This window comes from Bombina bombina, chromosome 3 (genome assembly GCF_027579735.1).
Source record: "Bombina bombina isolate aBomBom1 chromosome 3, aBomBom1.pri, whole genome shotgun sequence".
NCBI classification, from domain to species: domain Eukaryota; kingdom Metazoa; phylum Chordata; class Amphibia; order Anura; family Bombinatoridae; genus Bombina; species Bombina bombina.
The window spans coordinates 472,632,655-472,650,602 of NC_069501.1; the positions used below are offsets into that span (position 1 = coordinate 472,632,655).

General features: G+C 40.5%; 1 protein-coding gene across 1 annotated transcript in view; it reads right to left on the minus strand.

Annotated features, from left to right (window-relative positions):
* The window catches only part of EPS8L3 (EPS8 like 3), a 289,801-nt gene that overhangs the window by 203,854 nt on the left and 67,999 nt on the right, over window positions 1-17,948 (minus strand). The window contains exon 3 of the mRNA XM_053706779.1: window positions 7,284-7,348. Coding sequence (XP_053562754.1) covers window positions 7,284-7,348 — 65 coding nt within the window. The remainder of the gene's footprint in view (window positions 1-7,283; window positions 7,349-17,948) is intronic.

The window sequence follows — 17,948 nt, forward strand, 5'->3', positions numbered from 1 at the left end:
AACCTTGGTTCGTCACACACATGAAGGTTCAAGTTGTGGGAGGACAGCCAAACTCTCTCACCAACCTGGTAGGAAGGTGCGGGCAGACGCGTACGATCAGCCTGGAACTTTTGGCGCTGAATAGAACGATGAAGGCAATCCTGAATCTGCACCCACATGGAACGGAGTTGCCGAAGATGCTCCTCCAAAGCCGGAATACCCCGAGACATGAATGAATCTGGCAACAAGGATGGTTGAAACCCATAATTCGCCATGAACGGGGATAACTTGGAGGAAGCATTAATAGCACTATTACGAGCAAACTCTGCCAAAGGTAACAGTTCAGACCAATTATTGTGGTGATCTGAGACATAGCAATGGAGGAACTGTTACAGGGCTTGATTGGACCGTTCCGCAGCCATATTGGATTGAGGGTGATATGCCGAGGCGAAGGAAAGCTGGATCCCCATTTGAGCACAAAAGGAGTGCCAAAATCTGGAGACAAACTGGCTACCCCGGTCCGACACTATCTCCTTGGGTAATCCATGTAAACGGAAAACTTCTCGGGCAAAAATTGAAGCAAGCTCCTGTTCGGTAGGCAGCTTCATCAAGGGAATGCAATGTGACATTTTAGAAAAACGGTCAACCACCATAAGGATAACAGTATTGCCATTGGAAACAGGGAGCTCGACAATGAAGTCCATGGAAAGATGTGTCCAAGGACGCTCACCATTAGCAATAGGTTGAAGAAGACCCACAGGAAGACGTCGAGGAGTCTTATTCTGTGCACAAACTGAGCAGGGGGCAACATACGCAGCAACATCAGAACGAAGAGCTGGCCACCAGAATTGTTGAGTGACAGACCAAATCATTTGGTTCTTGCCTGGGTGATCTGCGGCTTTAGGATAGTGGTAAGTGTGCAAAAGTTTAGTTTGAAGATTCTCAGGAACAAAACACTTACCACTAGGTTTCTCAGGAGGTGCAATGGTTTGTGCAGCCAGGATCTCCTCCCACAAGGGAGAAGTCAAATTAGTATGTATGGTAGCCAAAATATGGTCAGGAGGTATAACAGGCGTAGGTACAGACTCCTCCTTGGACAGAGGCAAAAATTGTTGAGAGAGGGCAACAGCCCTAACATTCTTACTACCAGGCAGGTAGGAGATCACATAATTAAACCGAGACAAAAATAGCGCCCATCTGGCCTGTCGGGGCGACAAACGTTTTGCTTGAGATAGATAAGTTAAATTATTGTGGTCAGTAAGAATGAGCACTGGCATGCTAGTACTCTCGAGAAGATGCCTCCATTCCTTGAGTGCCAAAATTATGGCCAGTAATTCCCTGTTGCCAATTTCATAATTGCACTCCGTTGGAGACAATTTCTTAGAGAAGAAACCACACAGATGCAAGGAACCGTCAGGCGTAGGATGTTGAGACAAGAGGGCACCTACTCCAGTCTCAGACACATCAACCTCAAGAATGAAAGGCAGGACCGGGTTAAGATGAGCCAGAACTGGAGAGGCAGCAAAGGCAGTCTTAAGACTATCCAAGGCCTTAATGGCAGTAGGTGACCAATGGAGTGGATCATTCTCTTTACGGGTCATGTCTGTGATAAGTTTGACCAAGGAACAAAAGTCTTTAATAAACTTTCTATAGTAATTGGCGAACCCCAAAAAATGTTGAATAGACCGAAAACCAACTGGGCGAGGTGACTGCAGAACTGCAGATAACTTGTCAGGGTCCATGGAGAACCCTGCAACGGAGATAACATAACCTAGGAAGGTTACTTGAGTCTGATGGAACTCACATTTGTCGAGTTTACAAAACAGGCCGTTCTCATGTAGTCTCTGAAGAACCCATGTAACATCAGAACGATGAGCCTCAAGTGTGGTTGAGTGTATGAGGATGTTATCTAAGTACACCACAACACACTGTTGCAACATATCTCGTAGGAGATCATTAATAAATTCCTGAAAAACAGCAGGAGCATTACATAGGCCAAAGGGCATTACAAGATACTCATAATGCCCGCTCCTGGTGTTAAATGCTTTTTTCCATTCGTGGCCCTCCTTAATCCTAACAAGATTGTATGCTCCTCTCACATCAAGTTTAGTAAAGACCGTAGCTCCCTTGAGGCGGTCAAAGGGTTGCGGAATAGGGTAAGCATTCTTTATGGTAAGACGATTAAGACCCCTATAATCAATACATGGTCTTAACTCGCCACCATTTTTCTTCACAAAGAAGAAGCCAGCCCCTGCAGGAGAGCAGGATTTGTGGATGATTCCCTGTGACAGAGCATCGGCAACATACTCCTCCATAGCACAATTCTCTGCAACAGACAGAGGGTACAACCGGCCCCAAGGAGGAATGGCTCCGGGTTGCAGGTCTATGGCACAATCGTAAGACCGGTGAGGAGGCAACGTACTGGCACGCATCTTGTCAAACACGTCTAGGAACTCTCAGTACTCCTCTGGCAATTGAGATACAGAAGAAGTGCACAAGACTTTAACGGGTTTCCAAAGACAAGTGGAAATACATTGCAGGGACCACTACAAAATTTTGGACCTGCACCAGTTGAGACTGGGATTGTGCTTTTGGAGCCAGGGATAACCCAGAACAACCGGAAAATGCGGAGAGTTTATCACCTGGAACTGGAGGGTTTGAAAATGGAGAGCCCCAACAGCCATGGACAACGGAGCAGTTTCGTGAGTAACGAGTGCGGGCTGAAGGGGCCTGCCATCAATGGCCTCAATAGCAAGCAGAACGGACCGAGGCAAAACAGGAATGGAGTGCTTTGATACAAAAGCACTGTCAATAAAATAGCCCGCAGTACCGGAGTCAACAAGAGCCTGAGTGACCATGGAGGATTCCACCCAGGAAAGGACAACCGTGACCAAAGGTTTCTCCTTAAGCGGTTCCGGGGACGAGGATAAACCACCCAAGGTCTGCCCCTGACAGGACCTTAGGTGTGAGCATTTCCCAGCCGTGTAGGACAAGTCTTCAAAAGGTGGCCCTGTAACCCACAATAGAGGCAGAGACCCTCCCTCCTCCTAAAGGCCCTCTCCGCCACTGAGAGACGCGTGAATCCCAACTGCATCGGCTCAGCAGTACCTGGTGACTAGGGACCAGGAGGCATGGGAGGAGAGGGAGGCATGGGTGGGAACAAACACGTAGGAGACAACGGAACAGGAGGCTTCTGCAAGCGCTCCTTGAAATAAGGCCTCTCTCTGAGTCTGATGTCAATTAGGATCAAAAAAGACACCAATGCCTCGAGATCCTCTGGTAAATCTCTGGCAGCAACTTCTTCTTTAATCGCATCAGAGAGCCCATGAAAGAAGGCGGCAACCAGGGCTTCATTGTTCCAACCTACCTCTGTGGCAAGCATACGGAACTCAATAGAATACTGAGCAACAGATCTTGTACCTTGCTGAATGGACATGAGTCGTTTAGCAGCAGAGGAGGAGCGGGCTGGAACATCAAATACCCTTCAAAAGGAGGCCACAAATTCAGGGTAATTTGAAATCACAGGTTTATTAGTCTCCCTCAAGGGATTAGCCCAGGCAAGAGCTGTGTCAGAGAGTAACAAGATGAGAAATCCCACCTTAGCTCTGTCAGAGGGAAACGCCTGAGGTAATATCTCAAAGTAAATGCCCACCTGGTTCAAAAACCCTCTGCACTGAATAGGATCGCCTCCATATCGCTGAGGTAGAGGTGGAGAACCGGACATGCTCCTGGTAGGCATAGGTGCAGCAGCGGAAACAGGAGCAGCCATAACTTGCAGGACACTTTGGTCCAAATGTGTAGTGCGAGTCAGCAGGATTTGCAGGGCTAGTGCAAATTGATCCAAGCGGTGATCCTGTACATCCATCCTGGAAATGATGGCAGGTAAAGATGGATTATTAGCACCATCAGGATTCATGGCCTTTGCGTAATGTCAGGGTGCCAGGAATCAGACTGAGACGAGAAGTGCAAAAATAATCACACCTTTATTAATAGCAAAACATAATAAAAAGTCCACAAGTCAAATAACAAGCCAGAAGTCGAAACCAGAGCTGGTAGTCAGACGAGCTGAATCAGGAGCCAAAGCGAATAGTCAGATGAGCCGGAATCAGGAACAAGGAAAACAGCAGAGTTAGGAACAAGCCAGGGATCAGGAACCAGGAAGGACGTCAGGCAGCCAGGTAATACACAGGAACTCTCACAAACAGGTCTGAGACAACGCAAAGGCAAAGCATACTGAACAGAAGCCCTTTAAATAATAAGTGATGACATCACAATTTTGAGACTGCATCCTGTCTCACATGGATGATGCACACCAGTCTGGCCATAAAAGGAAGTGCAGGAAGTGAGCACCATGTCAGGAAGAGAGGTGAGTAAAATGGCAAACACAACAGGGAAAAACCCTGACAATGAGCTCCTTTACATGTAAATAAAAATACAAATACCCCCCCAACAGTAAAACACACCACCCACTCAACCAACCCCCCAAATAAAAAAACCTATCTAAAAAACCTAAGTTCCCCATTGCCCTAAATAGGGCATTTGTATTGGCATTGCCCTTAAAAGGGCATTTAGCTCTTTTTCAGCCCAAACCTCTAATGTAAAATTAAAACCCACCCAATAAACCCTTAAAAAAACCTAACACTAACCCCCGAAGATCTATTTACAGTTTTTAAAGATCCGACATCCATCCTCAATAAAGCGGCAGAAGTCTTCATCCAAGCGGGCCGAAGTCTTCATCCAACTGGGCAGAAGTCCTCATCCAGACGGCATCTTCTATCTTCATCCATCCAGCGCGGAGCGGCTCCATCTTCAAGACATCCGGCGCGGAGCATCCTCTTCTTCCGACGTTTTTTGAACAATGAAGTTTCCCTTTAAATGACGTCAACCAAGATGGTGTCCCTTACATTCTGATTGGCTGATAGAATTCTATCAGCCAATAGGAATTAAGGTGGAAAAAATCCTGTTGACTGTTGCAATCAGCCAATAGGATTGAGCTTTCATCCTATTGGCTGATCCAATCAGCCAATAGGATTGAGCTCGCATTCTATTGGCTTATTGACTTTTTTATTGTAGATTTAAATAACTTGAGTAGGGTTAGGTTTTTATAAAGGTTATATAGTTAATTTAATTGCTAGTTTAATGTAATTTTAGTATAATAGTTAGGGTAGGTTAATTAATAGTTTAATATAGTTTAATGTAATTTTAGTATAATAGTTAGGGTAGGTTAATTAGTAGTTTAATATAGTTTAATTTAATTCTACAGGTAAGTTTAAATTTATTATAATATTAATATTTAATGTAAAGTTAGCGGGTTGTTAGGTTTAGGGGTTAATAGGTTAATTTAGTTTATGGCGATTGGGGGGCTGGCGGTTTAGGGGTTAATAGATTTAGTAAGTGGGAGTGATGTGGGAGGCCAGGAGTTTAGGGGTTAATACATTTATTTGGTTGCGGAGGGGTCTGGGAGCGGTGGGATAAGGGTTAATAACTTTATTTAGTTGCCGTGGGGTCCGGGAGCGGCGGGATAGGGGTTAATAACATTATGTAGGTGGTGGCGATGTGGGGGAGCAGCGGGATAGGGGTTAATAATTTTATTTAGTTGCGGAGGGGTCTGGGCGCGGCGGGATAGGGGTTAATAACTTTATTTAGTTGCAGCGATGTCGGGGTGGCAGATTAGGGTTGTTTAGACTTGGGGCTTATGTTAGGATGTTAGGTGTAAACGTTACTTTTATTCTACCATAGAAATCAATGGGATATCTAGCAGCATTGAACATACGCTTTCGCTGCATTCAGACTCCGATTGATTCCTATGGCATCTGCGCCCTCCAGGGTTGCGGATTGAAACGCAGGTATGCTGGGCCGGAATAGTGGCGAGCTTACCTGTTAGCAGTTTGATAACTTGCAAAAGTAGTCAGATAGGGCCGAATTTGTATTTGGAACAACTGTAATGACATAAGCATCGACCTGTGTCGGTTAGTATGTTATGTCACAAATTTCAACTTTTGCCGGTCTGTAGGCTTTGATAAATAAGGCGAATCAGGCTCGCCACAATTACGCTGCGGAATTCCAGCATACTTGCGGTTGACGGCTTGATAAATAGGCCTCATGGAGTTATTTTTTAGAAAATATAATTCCAATGTAGATGTTTAGCATCTGTGCTATAGAAAATTTAAACAAATATTAACTTTTTTCAATTCTATATGGTGGCTTTTTTTGTCATTTTTAGGTATTTCTGTGAACTAAAAGTATTTTATAGAAGTGCTTCATCTGCTGAAAAAAAACAACATATGATTTGTGCATTACTCAGAAAAAAAGTACAGTAAATGTAATAAATGGTTTTAGAGAAATGGAGAAAATTATGTGTTTCACATGGTCTTTTCCCTAGTGATCTCCATTCAGTCTTAAACAGCAAAGCACCCCTCTTTCAATGAGCATGCATGTTTAGGCTCAAAAACATATTCAGACTGACTTTATAAAATATTATTTTTCATATGTTATTCATCTATTCTATACATATCCAAGTTCCAACCCTAGTCCAGGGGCCAAAATGAGGCACTCCAGTGTCACCTACTCCCCATTTTTCCTATCTTCTGCATCTGCATTCCCCTACCTGCTCTGTACATACACTACTCTGCTGCAGGCCTATTCCAGTTCACTGTGTGTATCTGTTCATGCTTTTAATACTGAGTGTAGGTTTGAGATACATATCTTGATAAACATTATTCCTTTGATATTTGTTTATAGTTATACACAAGTATATATTTTTGTTTTAATTAACAGACATTGCCACACACATACAGAACCTTTTACAACTACAGAAACAATTCCCAAAATATTTATTTAAAACATCCTTACCTTTCTGATTCGAGTATGGTACTATCTTTCTCATAGCTGGGCTTTAACGCTGTTAGGACGGCATGGAACGTCCTACCATATATGGCGTCCTGCAGCTTTCCCCTTTGAAGGCAAGGATCGGCCTGGGGAGGTGTGTTTAGCAGCGTAGGCATTCCCCAGTGTTCCGATCCCGGACTTGAAATCACTTGATCGCATCGACGATCGTGTAATTTTCTTTTTACTAATAGTGTTAACATCGGAAGTTCTGCTGTGAACACTATTGTTCCGCCACAAAGGGTTTAAAGATCCAAATGTACAAATATCCTGAAACCCAAACTCTTTCCAATTTTAAGCAGTTTAGATAAAGGGTTTTTGTACCTGTATTCAAATTGTTTTAAGTATTATGCTGCCATTTCAAGTTCCTATTATTTCATTAAAGCATTGTTGTGAGTATTTTTCTAAAGTCTACATACCTCCACTCGATGATGGAATGTGCTGCGCTCTTTGTTCAGTGACTGAACATATTGCTTCCTCTGTTCTGTATGATTGAGAGAAAAGCACAATTAATTATTAAGATCTAGTAAGAGTATTTAAAGCATCTAGGCTTTTAGTGAATGTGTGCAGTGAATATCTAAAGAAAATAGTTGTGACACACAGATTATGCAGGAGGAGGAAACTAGAAGATATTAGTTGATAGTAAAATAAGCAAGTTATATTAATAGGACATATTTTATTCTATTATCTAATTGTCTTTGTTCACTTAGTATCTTTTGTTGAAAAACATGCTTAGGTAGGCTCAGGACTCAGCAGCAATGCACTACTGGGAGCTAGCTGCTGATCTCCAAAGAAGGAGATAGGTCTGGTGCAGAGAGGTTGATTTGGGTCTCATCAGCATACAAATGATATTGAAACCTGTGGGACTTTATCAAGGAACCTAATGCTGACATGTACAACCCCCAGGTTCCAGTATGGAAAATGCAAAAACAACAAACAAAGGCCTAGATTACGAGTTTTGCATTGCGTTGCGGTACGCCTATACCACAAAAAAATTGGACATTGTGCTTGGAATGGCCAGTAACGCATATTACAAGTCGCGATGGTATAGCTTTACCGCAAGCATTTTAGCCTGTAACGCAACGTCCATATAGCACTCAAAGAATGACGTTTGAGTGCAGGATTTTCCATAGCTCCGTATTACAGGTTGTGCGGTCCAGCTAAAATGCTTGCGTTACAGCCTATACGGACACGAGCCATTCCGCTATCTGAGACCGATAGTTACGGATTTTGCGAAACAAATGTTTCACAAAACTCATAAATAAAATGTTACAAAGTACACTAACACCCACAAACTACCTATTAGCCCCTTAAACCGCCACCCTCCTGCATCGCAAACACTATATTAAACCTATTAACCCCTAATATGCCGCCCACCCACAATGCAACTATTTAATAAACCTATTAACCCCTAATCCGCCACATCCCAATATCGCAGACACTAAATACAATGATTAACTCCTAATCTGCCACCCCTGACATTGCTGAGACTAAATAAAACCTCTAAACCGCCAGCCCCCCACATCGTAACTAATTAAATAAACCTATTAACCCCTAAACCACCGCCCCCACACATCACAAAACACTAAATTAAACTATTAAACCTTAAACCTAACACCCCCTAACTTTAAATTAAAAGTTACAATATAATTATCTTAGAATAAATAAAAACTTATCTGTGAAATAAAAAAAACTAACATTAAACTATAAATTAACCTAACATTAGTATTCTAATAAAATAAAAATAAAAATACCAATAAAAAAACCTAAATTACACATTTAAATAAACCGAATACTACGAAAAAAGTAAAAAAAAAATCTAACATTACAAAAAATAATAAACACAAAATTAAAAAAATTAAAAACTCTAAGATTACAAAAAAACATAATTTATGTAAGAACTTACCTGATAAATTCATTTCTTTCATATTAGCAAGAGTCCATGAGCTAGTGACGTATGGGATATACATTCCTACCAGGAGGGGCAAAGTTTCCCAAACCTCAAAATGCCTATAAATACACCCCTCACCACACCCACAATTCAGTTTAACGAATAGCCAAGAAGTGGGGTGATAAGAAAAAAAGTGCGAAAGCATATAAAATAAGGAATTGGAATAATTGTGCTTTATACAAAATCATAACCACCACAAAAAAAGGGCGGGCCTCATGGACTCTTGCTAATATGAAAGAAATGAATTTATCAGGTAAGTTCTTACATAAATTATGTTTTCTTTCATGTAATTAGCAAGAGTCCATGAGCTAGTGACGTATGGGATAATGACTACCCAAGAAGTGGATCTTTCCACACAAGAGTCACTAGAGAGGGAGGGATAAAATAAAGACAGCCAATTCCTGCTGAAAAATCCACACCCAAAATAAAGTTTAACGAAAAACATAAGCAGAAGATTCAAACTGAAACCGCTGCCTGAAGTACTTTTCTACCAAAGACTGCTTCAGAAGAAGAAAATACATCAAAATGGTAGAATTTAGTAAAAGTATGCAAAGAGGACCAAGTAGCTGCTTTGCAGATCTGGTCAACCGAAGCTTCATTCTTAAACGCCCAGGAAGTAGAAACTGACCTAGTAGAATGAGCTGTAATTCTCTGAGGCGGAGTCTTACCCGACTCAACATAGGCAAGATGAATTAAAGATTTCAACCAAGATGCCAAAGAAATGGCAGAAGCTTTCTGGCCTTTTCTAGAACCGGAAAAGATAACAAATAGACTAGAAGTCTTACGAAAAGATTTCGTAGCTTCAACATAATATTTCAAAGCTCTAACAACATCTAAAGAATGCAACGATTTCTCCTTAGAATTCTTAGGATTAGGACATAATGAAGGAACCACAATTTCTCTACTAATGTTGTTGGAATTCACAACTTTAGGTAAAAATTCAAAAGAAGTTCGCAACACCGCCTTATCCTGATGAAAAATCAGAAAAGGAGACTCACAAGAAAGAGCAGATAATTCAGAAACTCTTCTGGCAGAAGAGATGGCCAAAAGGAACAAAACTTTCCAAGAAAGTAATTTAATGTCCAATGAATGCATAGGTTCAAACGGAGGAGCTTGAAGAGCTCCCAGAACCAAATTCAAACTCCAAGGAGGAGAAATTGACTTAATGACAGGTTTTATACGAACCAAAGCTTGTACAAAACAATGAATATCAGGAAGAATAGCAATCTTTCTGTGAAAAAGAACAGAAAGAGCAGAGATTTGTCCTTTCAAAGAACTTGCGGACAAACCCTTATCTAAACCATCCTGAAGGAACTGTAAAATTCTCGGTATTCTAAAAGAATGCCAGGAAAAATGATGAGAAAGACACCAAGAAATATAAGTCTTCCAGACTCTATAATATATCTCTCGAGATACAGATTTACGAGCCTGTAACATAGTATTAATCACAGAGTCAGAGAAACCTCTTTGACCAAGAATCAAGCGTTCAATCTCCATACCTTTAAATTTAAGGATTTCAGATCCTGATGGAAAAAAGGACCTTGTGACAGAAGGTCTGGTCTTAACGGAAGAGTCCACGGTTGGCAAGAGGCCATCCGGACAAGATCCGCATACCAAAACCTGTGAGGCCATGCTGGAGCTACCAGGAGAACAAACGAGCATTCCTTCAGAATCTTGGAGATTACTCTTGGAAGAAGAACTAGAGGCGGAAAGATATAGGCAGGATGATACTTCCAGGGAAGTGATAATGCATCCACTGCCTCCGCCTGAGGATCCCGGGATCTGGACAGATACCTGGGAAGTTTCTTGTTTAGATGGGACGCCATCAGATCTATTTCTGGAAGTTCCCACATTTGAACAATCTGAAGAAATACCTCTGGGTGAAGAGACCATTCGCCCGGATGCAACGTTTGGCGACTGAGATAATCCGCTTCCCAATTGTCTACACCTGGAATATGAACCGCAGAGATTAGACAGGAGCTGGATTCCGCCCAAACCAAAATTCGAGATACTTCTTTCATAGCCAGAGGACTGTGAGTCCCTCCTTGATGATTGATGTATGCCACAGTTGTGACATTGTCTGTCTGAAAACAAATGAACGATTCTCTCTTCAGAAGAGGCCAAAACTGAAGAGCTCTGAAAATTGCACGGAGTTCCAAAATATTGATCGGTAATCTCACCTCCTGAGATTCCCAAACTCCTTGTGCCGTCAGAGATCCCCACACAGCTCCCCAACCTGTGAGACTTGCATCTGTTGAAATTACAGTCCAGGTCGGAAGCACAAAAGAAGCCCCCTGAATTAAACGATGGTGATCTGTCCACCATGTTAGAGAGTGTCGAACAATCGGTTTTAAAGATATTAATTGAGATATCTTCGTGTAATCCTTGCACCATTGCTTCAGCATACAGAGCTGAAGAGGTCGCATGTGAAAACGAGCAAAGGGGATCGCGTCCGATGCAGCAGTCATAAGACCTAGAATTTCCATGCATAAGGCTACCGAAGGGAATGATTGTGACTGAAGGTTTCGACAAGCTGTAATCAATTTTAAACGTCTCTTGTCTGTTAAAGACAGAGTCATGGACACTGAATCCATCTGGAAACCCAGAAAGGTTACCTTTGTCTGAGGAATCAAAGAACTTTTTGGTAAATTGATCCTCCAACCATGATCTTGAAGAAACAACACAAGTCGATTCGTATGAGATTCTGCTAAATGTAAAGACTGAGCAAGTACCAAGATATCGTCCAAATAAGGAAATACCACAATACCCTGTTCTCTGATTACAGACAGCAGGGCACCGAGAACCTTTGTAAAAATTCTTGGAGCTGTAGCTAGGCCAAACGGCAGAGCCACAAACTGGTAATGCTTGTCTAGGAAAGAGAATCTCAGAAACTGATAGTGATCTGGATGAATCGGAATATGCAGATATGCATCCTGTAAATCTATTGTGGACATATAATTCCCTTGCTGAACAAAAGGTAAGATAGTCCTTACAGTTACCATCTTGAATGTTGGTATCCTTACATAACGATTCAATATTTTTAGATCCAGAACTGGTCTGAAGGAATTCTCCTTCTTTGGTACAATGAAGAGATTTGAATAAAACCCCATCCCCTGTTCCGAGACTGGAACTGGCATAATTACTCCAGTCAACTCTAGATCTGAAACACATTTCAGAAATGCTTGAGCTTTTACTGGATTTACTGGGACACGGGAAAGAAAAAATCTCTTTGCAGGAGGTCTCAACTTGAAACAAATTCTGTACCCTTCTGAAACAATGCTCTGAATCCAAAGATTGTGAACAGAATTGACCCAAATTTCTTTGAAAAAACGTAACCTGCCCCCTACCAGCTGAGCTGGAATGAGGGCCGCACCTTCATGTGGACTTAGAAGCAGGCTTTGCCTTTCTAGCTGGCTTGGATTTATTCCAGACTGGAGATGGTCTCCAAACTGAAACTGCTCCTGAGGATGAAGGATCAGGCTTTTGTTCTTTGTTGAAACGAAAGGAACGAAAACGATTATTAGCCCTGTTTTTACCTTTAGATTTTTTATCCTGTGGTAAAAAAGTTCCTTTCCCACCAGTAACAGTTGAAATAATGGAATCCAACTGAGAACCAAATAATTTGTTACCCTGGAAAGAAATGGAAAGTAAAGTTGATTTAGAAGCCATATCAGCATTCCAAGTTTTAAGCCATAAAGCTCTTCTAGCTAAAATAGCTAGAGACATAAACCTGACATCAACTCTGATAATATCAAAAATGGCATCACAGATAAAATTATTAGCATGTTGAAGAAGAATAATAATATCATGAGAATCACGATGTGTTACTTGTTGCGCTAAAGTTTCCAACCAAAAAGTTGAAGCTGCAGCAACATCAGCCAAAGATATAGCAGGTCTAAGAAGATTACCTGAACACAGATAAGCTTTTCTTAGAAAGGACTCCATTTTCCTATCTAGAGGATCCTTAAACGAAGTACCATCTGACGTAGGAATAGTAGTACGTTTAGCAAGGGTAGAAATAGCCCCATCAACTTTAGGGATCTTGTCCCAAATTTCTAATCTGTCAGGCGGCACAGGATATAATTGCTTAAAACGTTTAGAAGGAGTAAATGAATTACCCAAATTATCCCATTCTTTGGAAATTACTGCAGAAATAGCATCAGGGACAGGAAAAACTTCTGGAATAACTACAGGAGTTTTAAAAACCTTATTTAAACGTTTAGATTTAGTATCAAGAGGACCAGAATCCTCTATTTCTAAAGCAATTAGGACTTCTTTAAGTAAAGAACGAATAAATTCCATTTTAAATAAATATGAAGATTTATCAGCATCAACCTCTGAGACAGAATCCTCTGAACCAGAGGAATCATCAGAATCAGAATGATGATGTTCAGTTAAAAATTCATCTGTAGGGAGAGAAGTTTTAAAAGATTTTTTATGTTTACTAGAAGGAGAAATAACAGACATAGCCTTCTTTATGGATTCAGAAACAAAATCTCTTATATTATCAGGAACATTCTTCACCTTAGATGTTGAAGGAACTGCAACAGGCAATGGTACTTTACTAAAGGAAATATTATCTGCATTAACAAGTTTGTCATGACAATCAATACAAACAACAGCTGGAGGAATAGCTACCAAAAGTTTACAGCAGATACACTTAGCTTTGGTAGATTCAGCACTTGACAGCGATTTTCCTGTAGTATCTTCTGACTCAGATGCAACGTGAGACATCTTGCAATATGTAAGAGAAAAAACAACATATATATAAAGCAAAATTGATCAAATTCCTTAAATGACAGTTTCAGGAATGGGAAAAAATGCCAAAGAACAAGCTTCTAGCAACCAGAAGCCATAAAAAATGAGACTTAAATAATGTGGAGACAAGAGTGACGCCCATATTTTTTCGCGCCAAATAAGACGCCCACATTATTTGGCGCCTAAATGCTTTTTGGCGCCAAAAATGACGCCACATCCGGAACACCGACATTTTTGGCGCAAAATAACGTCAAAGAATGACGCAACTTCCGGCGACACGTATGACGCCGGAAACGGAAATAGAATTTTTGCGCCAAAAAAGTCCGCGCCAAGAATGACGCAATAAAATGAAGCATTTTCAGCCCCCGCGAGCCTAACAGCCCACAGGGAAAAAGTCAAATTTTAAGGTAAGAAAAAATGTTAAATTAAAATGCATTATCCCAAATATGAAACTGACTGTCTGAAAAATAAGGAAAGCTGAACATTCTGAGTCAAGGCAAATAAATGTTTGAATACATATATTTAGAACTTTATAAACAAAGTGCCCAACCATAGCTAGGAGTGTCACAAAAAATAAGACTTACTTACCCCAGGACACTCATCTACATATAGTAGATAGCCAAACCAGTACTGAAACGAGAATCAGTAGAGGTAATGGTATATATAAGAGTATATCGTCGATCTGAAAAGGGAGGTAAGAGATGAATCTCTACGACCGATAACAGAGAACCTATGAAATAGACTCCTTAGAAGGAAATCACTGCATTCAAATAGGCAATACTCCTCACATCCCTCTGACATTCACTGCACGCTGAGAGGAAAACCGGGCCCCAACTTGCTGCGGAGCGCATATCAACGTAGAATCTAGCACAAACTTACTTCACCACCTCCATCGGAGGCAAAGTTTGTAAAACTGAATTGTGGGTGTGGTGAGGGGTGTATTTATAGGCATTTTGAGGTTTGGGAAACTTTGCCCCTCCTGGTAGGAATGTATATCCCATACGTCACTAGCTCATGGACTCTTGCTAATTACATGAAAGAAATATTAAACGAAATGATCAAAAATAAAAACAATTACACCTAATCTAATAGCCCTATAAAAACAAAAAAGCCCCCCAAAATAAAAACACCCCCTAACCTACAATAAACTACCAATAGCCTTTAAAAGGGAATTTTATAGGGTATTGCCCTAAGTTAAACAGCTCTTTTACCTAGAAAAAAATACATGCCCATACAACAAATGCCCCTTTATGGGCAATGGGTAGCTTAGTTTTTTTTAGACTTAGGTTTTTTATTTTGAGAGGTTGGTTGGGTGGGGGGTTTTACTGTTGCAGGAACTTTGTATTTTTTTCTAGGTAAAAGAGCTGTTTATTTTAGAACAATGCCCTACAAAAGGCTCTTTTAAAGGGACACTGAACCCAATTTTTTTCTTTTGTGATTCAGATAGAGCATGCAATTTTAAGCAACTTTCTAATTTACTCCAATTATCATTTTTTTCTTCGTTCTCTTGCTATCATTATTTAAAAAAGAAGCTTTTTTTTTGGTTTCAGTACACTGGACAGCACTTTTTTATTGGTGGATGAATTTATCCACCAATCAGCAAAAACAACCCAGGTTGTTCACCAAAAATGGGCTGGCGTCTAAACATACATTCTTGCATTTCAAATAAAGATACCAAGAGAATGAAGAAAATTTGATAATAGGAGTAAATTAGAAAGTTGCTTAAAATGTCATGCTCAATCTGAATCACAAAATAATTTTTTTGGGTACAGTGTCCCTTTAAGGGCTATTGGTAGTTTATTGGAGGTTAGGGGGTGTTTTTTTTTGGGGGGGGGGGCTTTTTTATTTTTCTAGGGCTATTAGATAAGGTGTAATTGTTTTTATTTTTGATAATTTCGTTCATTATTTTTTGTAATCTTAGAGTTTTTTTTATTTTTCGGAATTTAGTGTTTATTATTTTTTGTAATGTTAGATTTTTTATTTTTTCATAGTATTAGTTTTTTTAAATGTGTAATGTAGGTTTTTTAATTGGTAGTTTTTTTATTTTATTAGAATAGTTATGTTAGGTTAATTTATAGTTTAACAGGAAAGTTTTATTTTATTTTAAGATAGTTATATTGTAACTTTTAATTTAAAGTTAGGGGGTGTTAGGTATAGGGGTTAATAGTTTAATTTAGTGTTTTGCGATGTGGGGGACCGGCAGTTTAGGGGTTAATAAGTTTATTTATTAGTTGCGATGTGAGGGCCCGGCAGTTTAGGAGTTAATAGGTTTATTTATTAGTTGCGATGTGGGGGCTGGCGGTTTAGGGGTTAATAGGTTTATTTATTAGTTGCGATGTGGGGGGTCGACAGTTTAGGGGTTAATAGGTTTATTTAGTGTCTGTGATGTCTGGGAGCGGCGGATTAGGGGTACATAACTTTATTTAGGTGTCAGCGATGTCAGGGGGCAGCGGAATAGGGGTTAATCATTTTATTTAGTGTCGGCGATGTCGGGGGCGGCGGACTAGGAGTGTTTAGACTAGGGGGTTATGTTAGGGTGTTAGGTTTGAACGTAACTTTCTTTCCCCCATAGACATCAATGGGGTTGTGTTTTGGCGATTTGCCATTCTGCGATTGCAGGTGTTAGATTTTTTCTAACACTCTCTCCCCATTGATGTATATGGGGGAAAGCGTGCACGAGCACGTAAACCCAGCTCTTGGCTTTTGTGCGGTATGGAGCTTATCGCACCATACCGCACATCACAAGGAGGTTTTTCAGTAAATCGTAATGGCAGCACTATTGAAAGTATTTTATCTCGTTATTTACGCACCTGGTATAGCGCAAAAATTGTAATCTAGGTGTAAAAGAGTAATTTGAAAATTCAATTCACCTTGTACTATATTGAAAACACATTATTAACACATTATTTGATGTTTTACTTTGTGAATTTAATGTATTTTTGAAAATATTCACTCATTTCAAATCTGATGACTGCAACACGTTCCAAAAAATTTAGCCATGTCAGAAGTGGAAATAAGAAGGTGATGTAAAACAGGTGAGGCAATCATGTAATCATAGTATATAAGCAGCCTCCAAAAAAGGCCTAGTCCTTCAAGAGCAAGGATGGGTTGAGGCTCACCAATCTGACAATAGCTGCGTCAGTGAATAATCCAACACTTTGAGAACAACATTCCCCAAAGACAAAACGGTTGGATTTTGGGTATTTCTCCGATCACTCAGATGTCACTGTCTCAAAAACCGTCATGAGTCTGTAATGGATATCCTGACATGGGCTCGGAAATACTTTGGTAAACCTTTGTCAGTCAACACCATTCGCTGCTGCATCCACAGATGCAAGTTAAGACTTTACTATGCAAAGAAGAAGCCATGCATCAACACTGTCCAGAAGCACCACCGACTTCTCTGGGCTCGGTCTCATCTGAGATGGACAGTAGCACAGTGGAATCGTGTTTTGTGGTCCAACAAGTCAACATTTTAAATATTTTTTTTTTTTAAAATAGCCGTCGTGTTCTCTGGGCCAAAGAGGAAAAGGACCATCCAAGCTGTTATCAGCGTCAGGTCTAAAAGTCAGTGTCTGTCATGGTATGCGGCTCGAGGGCAGCATTAATGCAGAAAGATATGTATACATTTCAGAGCAACATATGCCGCCACCCAGACATTGTCTTTTCCAGGGACGTCCCTGCATTTTCCAGCAGGACAACGCAAAACCACTTTCTGCCAGTATTACAAGCACATGGTTGTGTAAGCAGAGAGTGAGGGTGCTAGCATGACCTGCCTGCAGTCCTGACCTGTCTCTGATTGAGATTGTTTGGCGCCTTATGAAGTGCAAAATAAGGCAATGAAGGCCCCGTAAAACATGCATAATGGATGAATGGGGGAAAATTCTGCATGCTCAACTTAACCAACTGGGCCTTCGGTGTCCAAACGCTTAATAAGAGTTATTATAAGAAAAGGTGATGTTACACAGTGGTTCACAGAGGACCCCAGGAGATTCACTGTAGTATCCCACAATTTCTCTGGATACTTGTCGAGGCATAGTAACGCCTGTTACTATTACAGATTTCATATTGGCGTAATGCATCCAAACACCATAACAAATAAGTGTAGATACTCACAGAGTAAATTGAATAAACGGCTCCTTTTTTGTCAAAAGATTTCTCCGGCTTTGTTTGTTACAAAAGCAGCTTTATTTTAGCTCAACGCATTTCAACAGATAACACCGTCTTTCTCATGAGCATTTAGGGTATATTTAGGGTTGAAATGTGTTGAGCTAAAATAAAGCAGCTTTTGTAACATACAAAGCCGGAAAAATCTTTTGACAATAAAGGAGCCGTTTATTCAATTTTACTCTGTGAGTATCTACACTTATTTGTA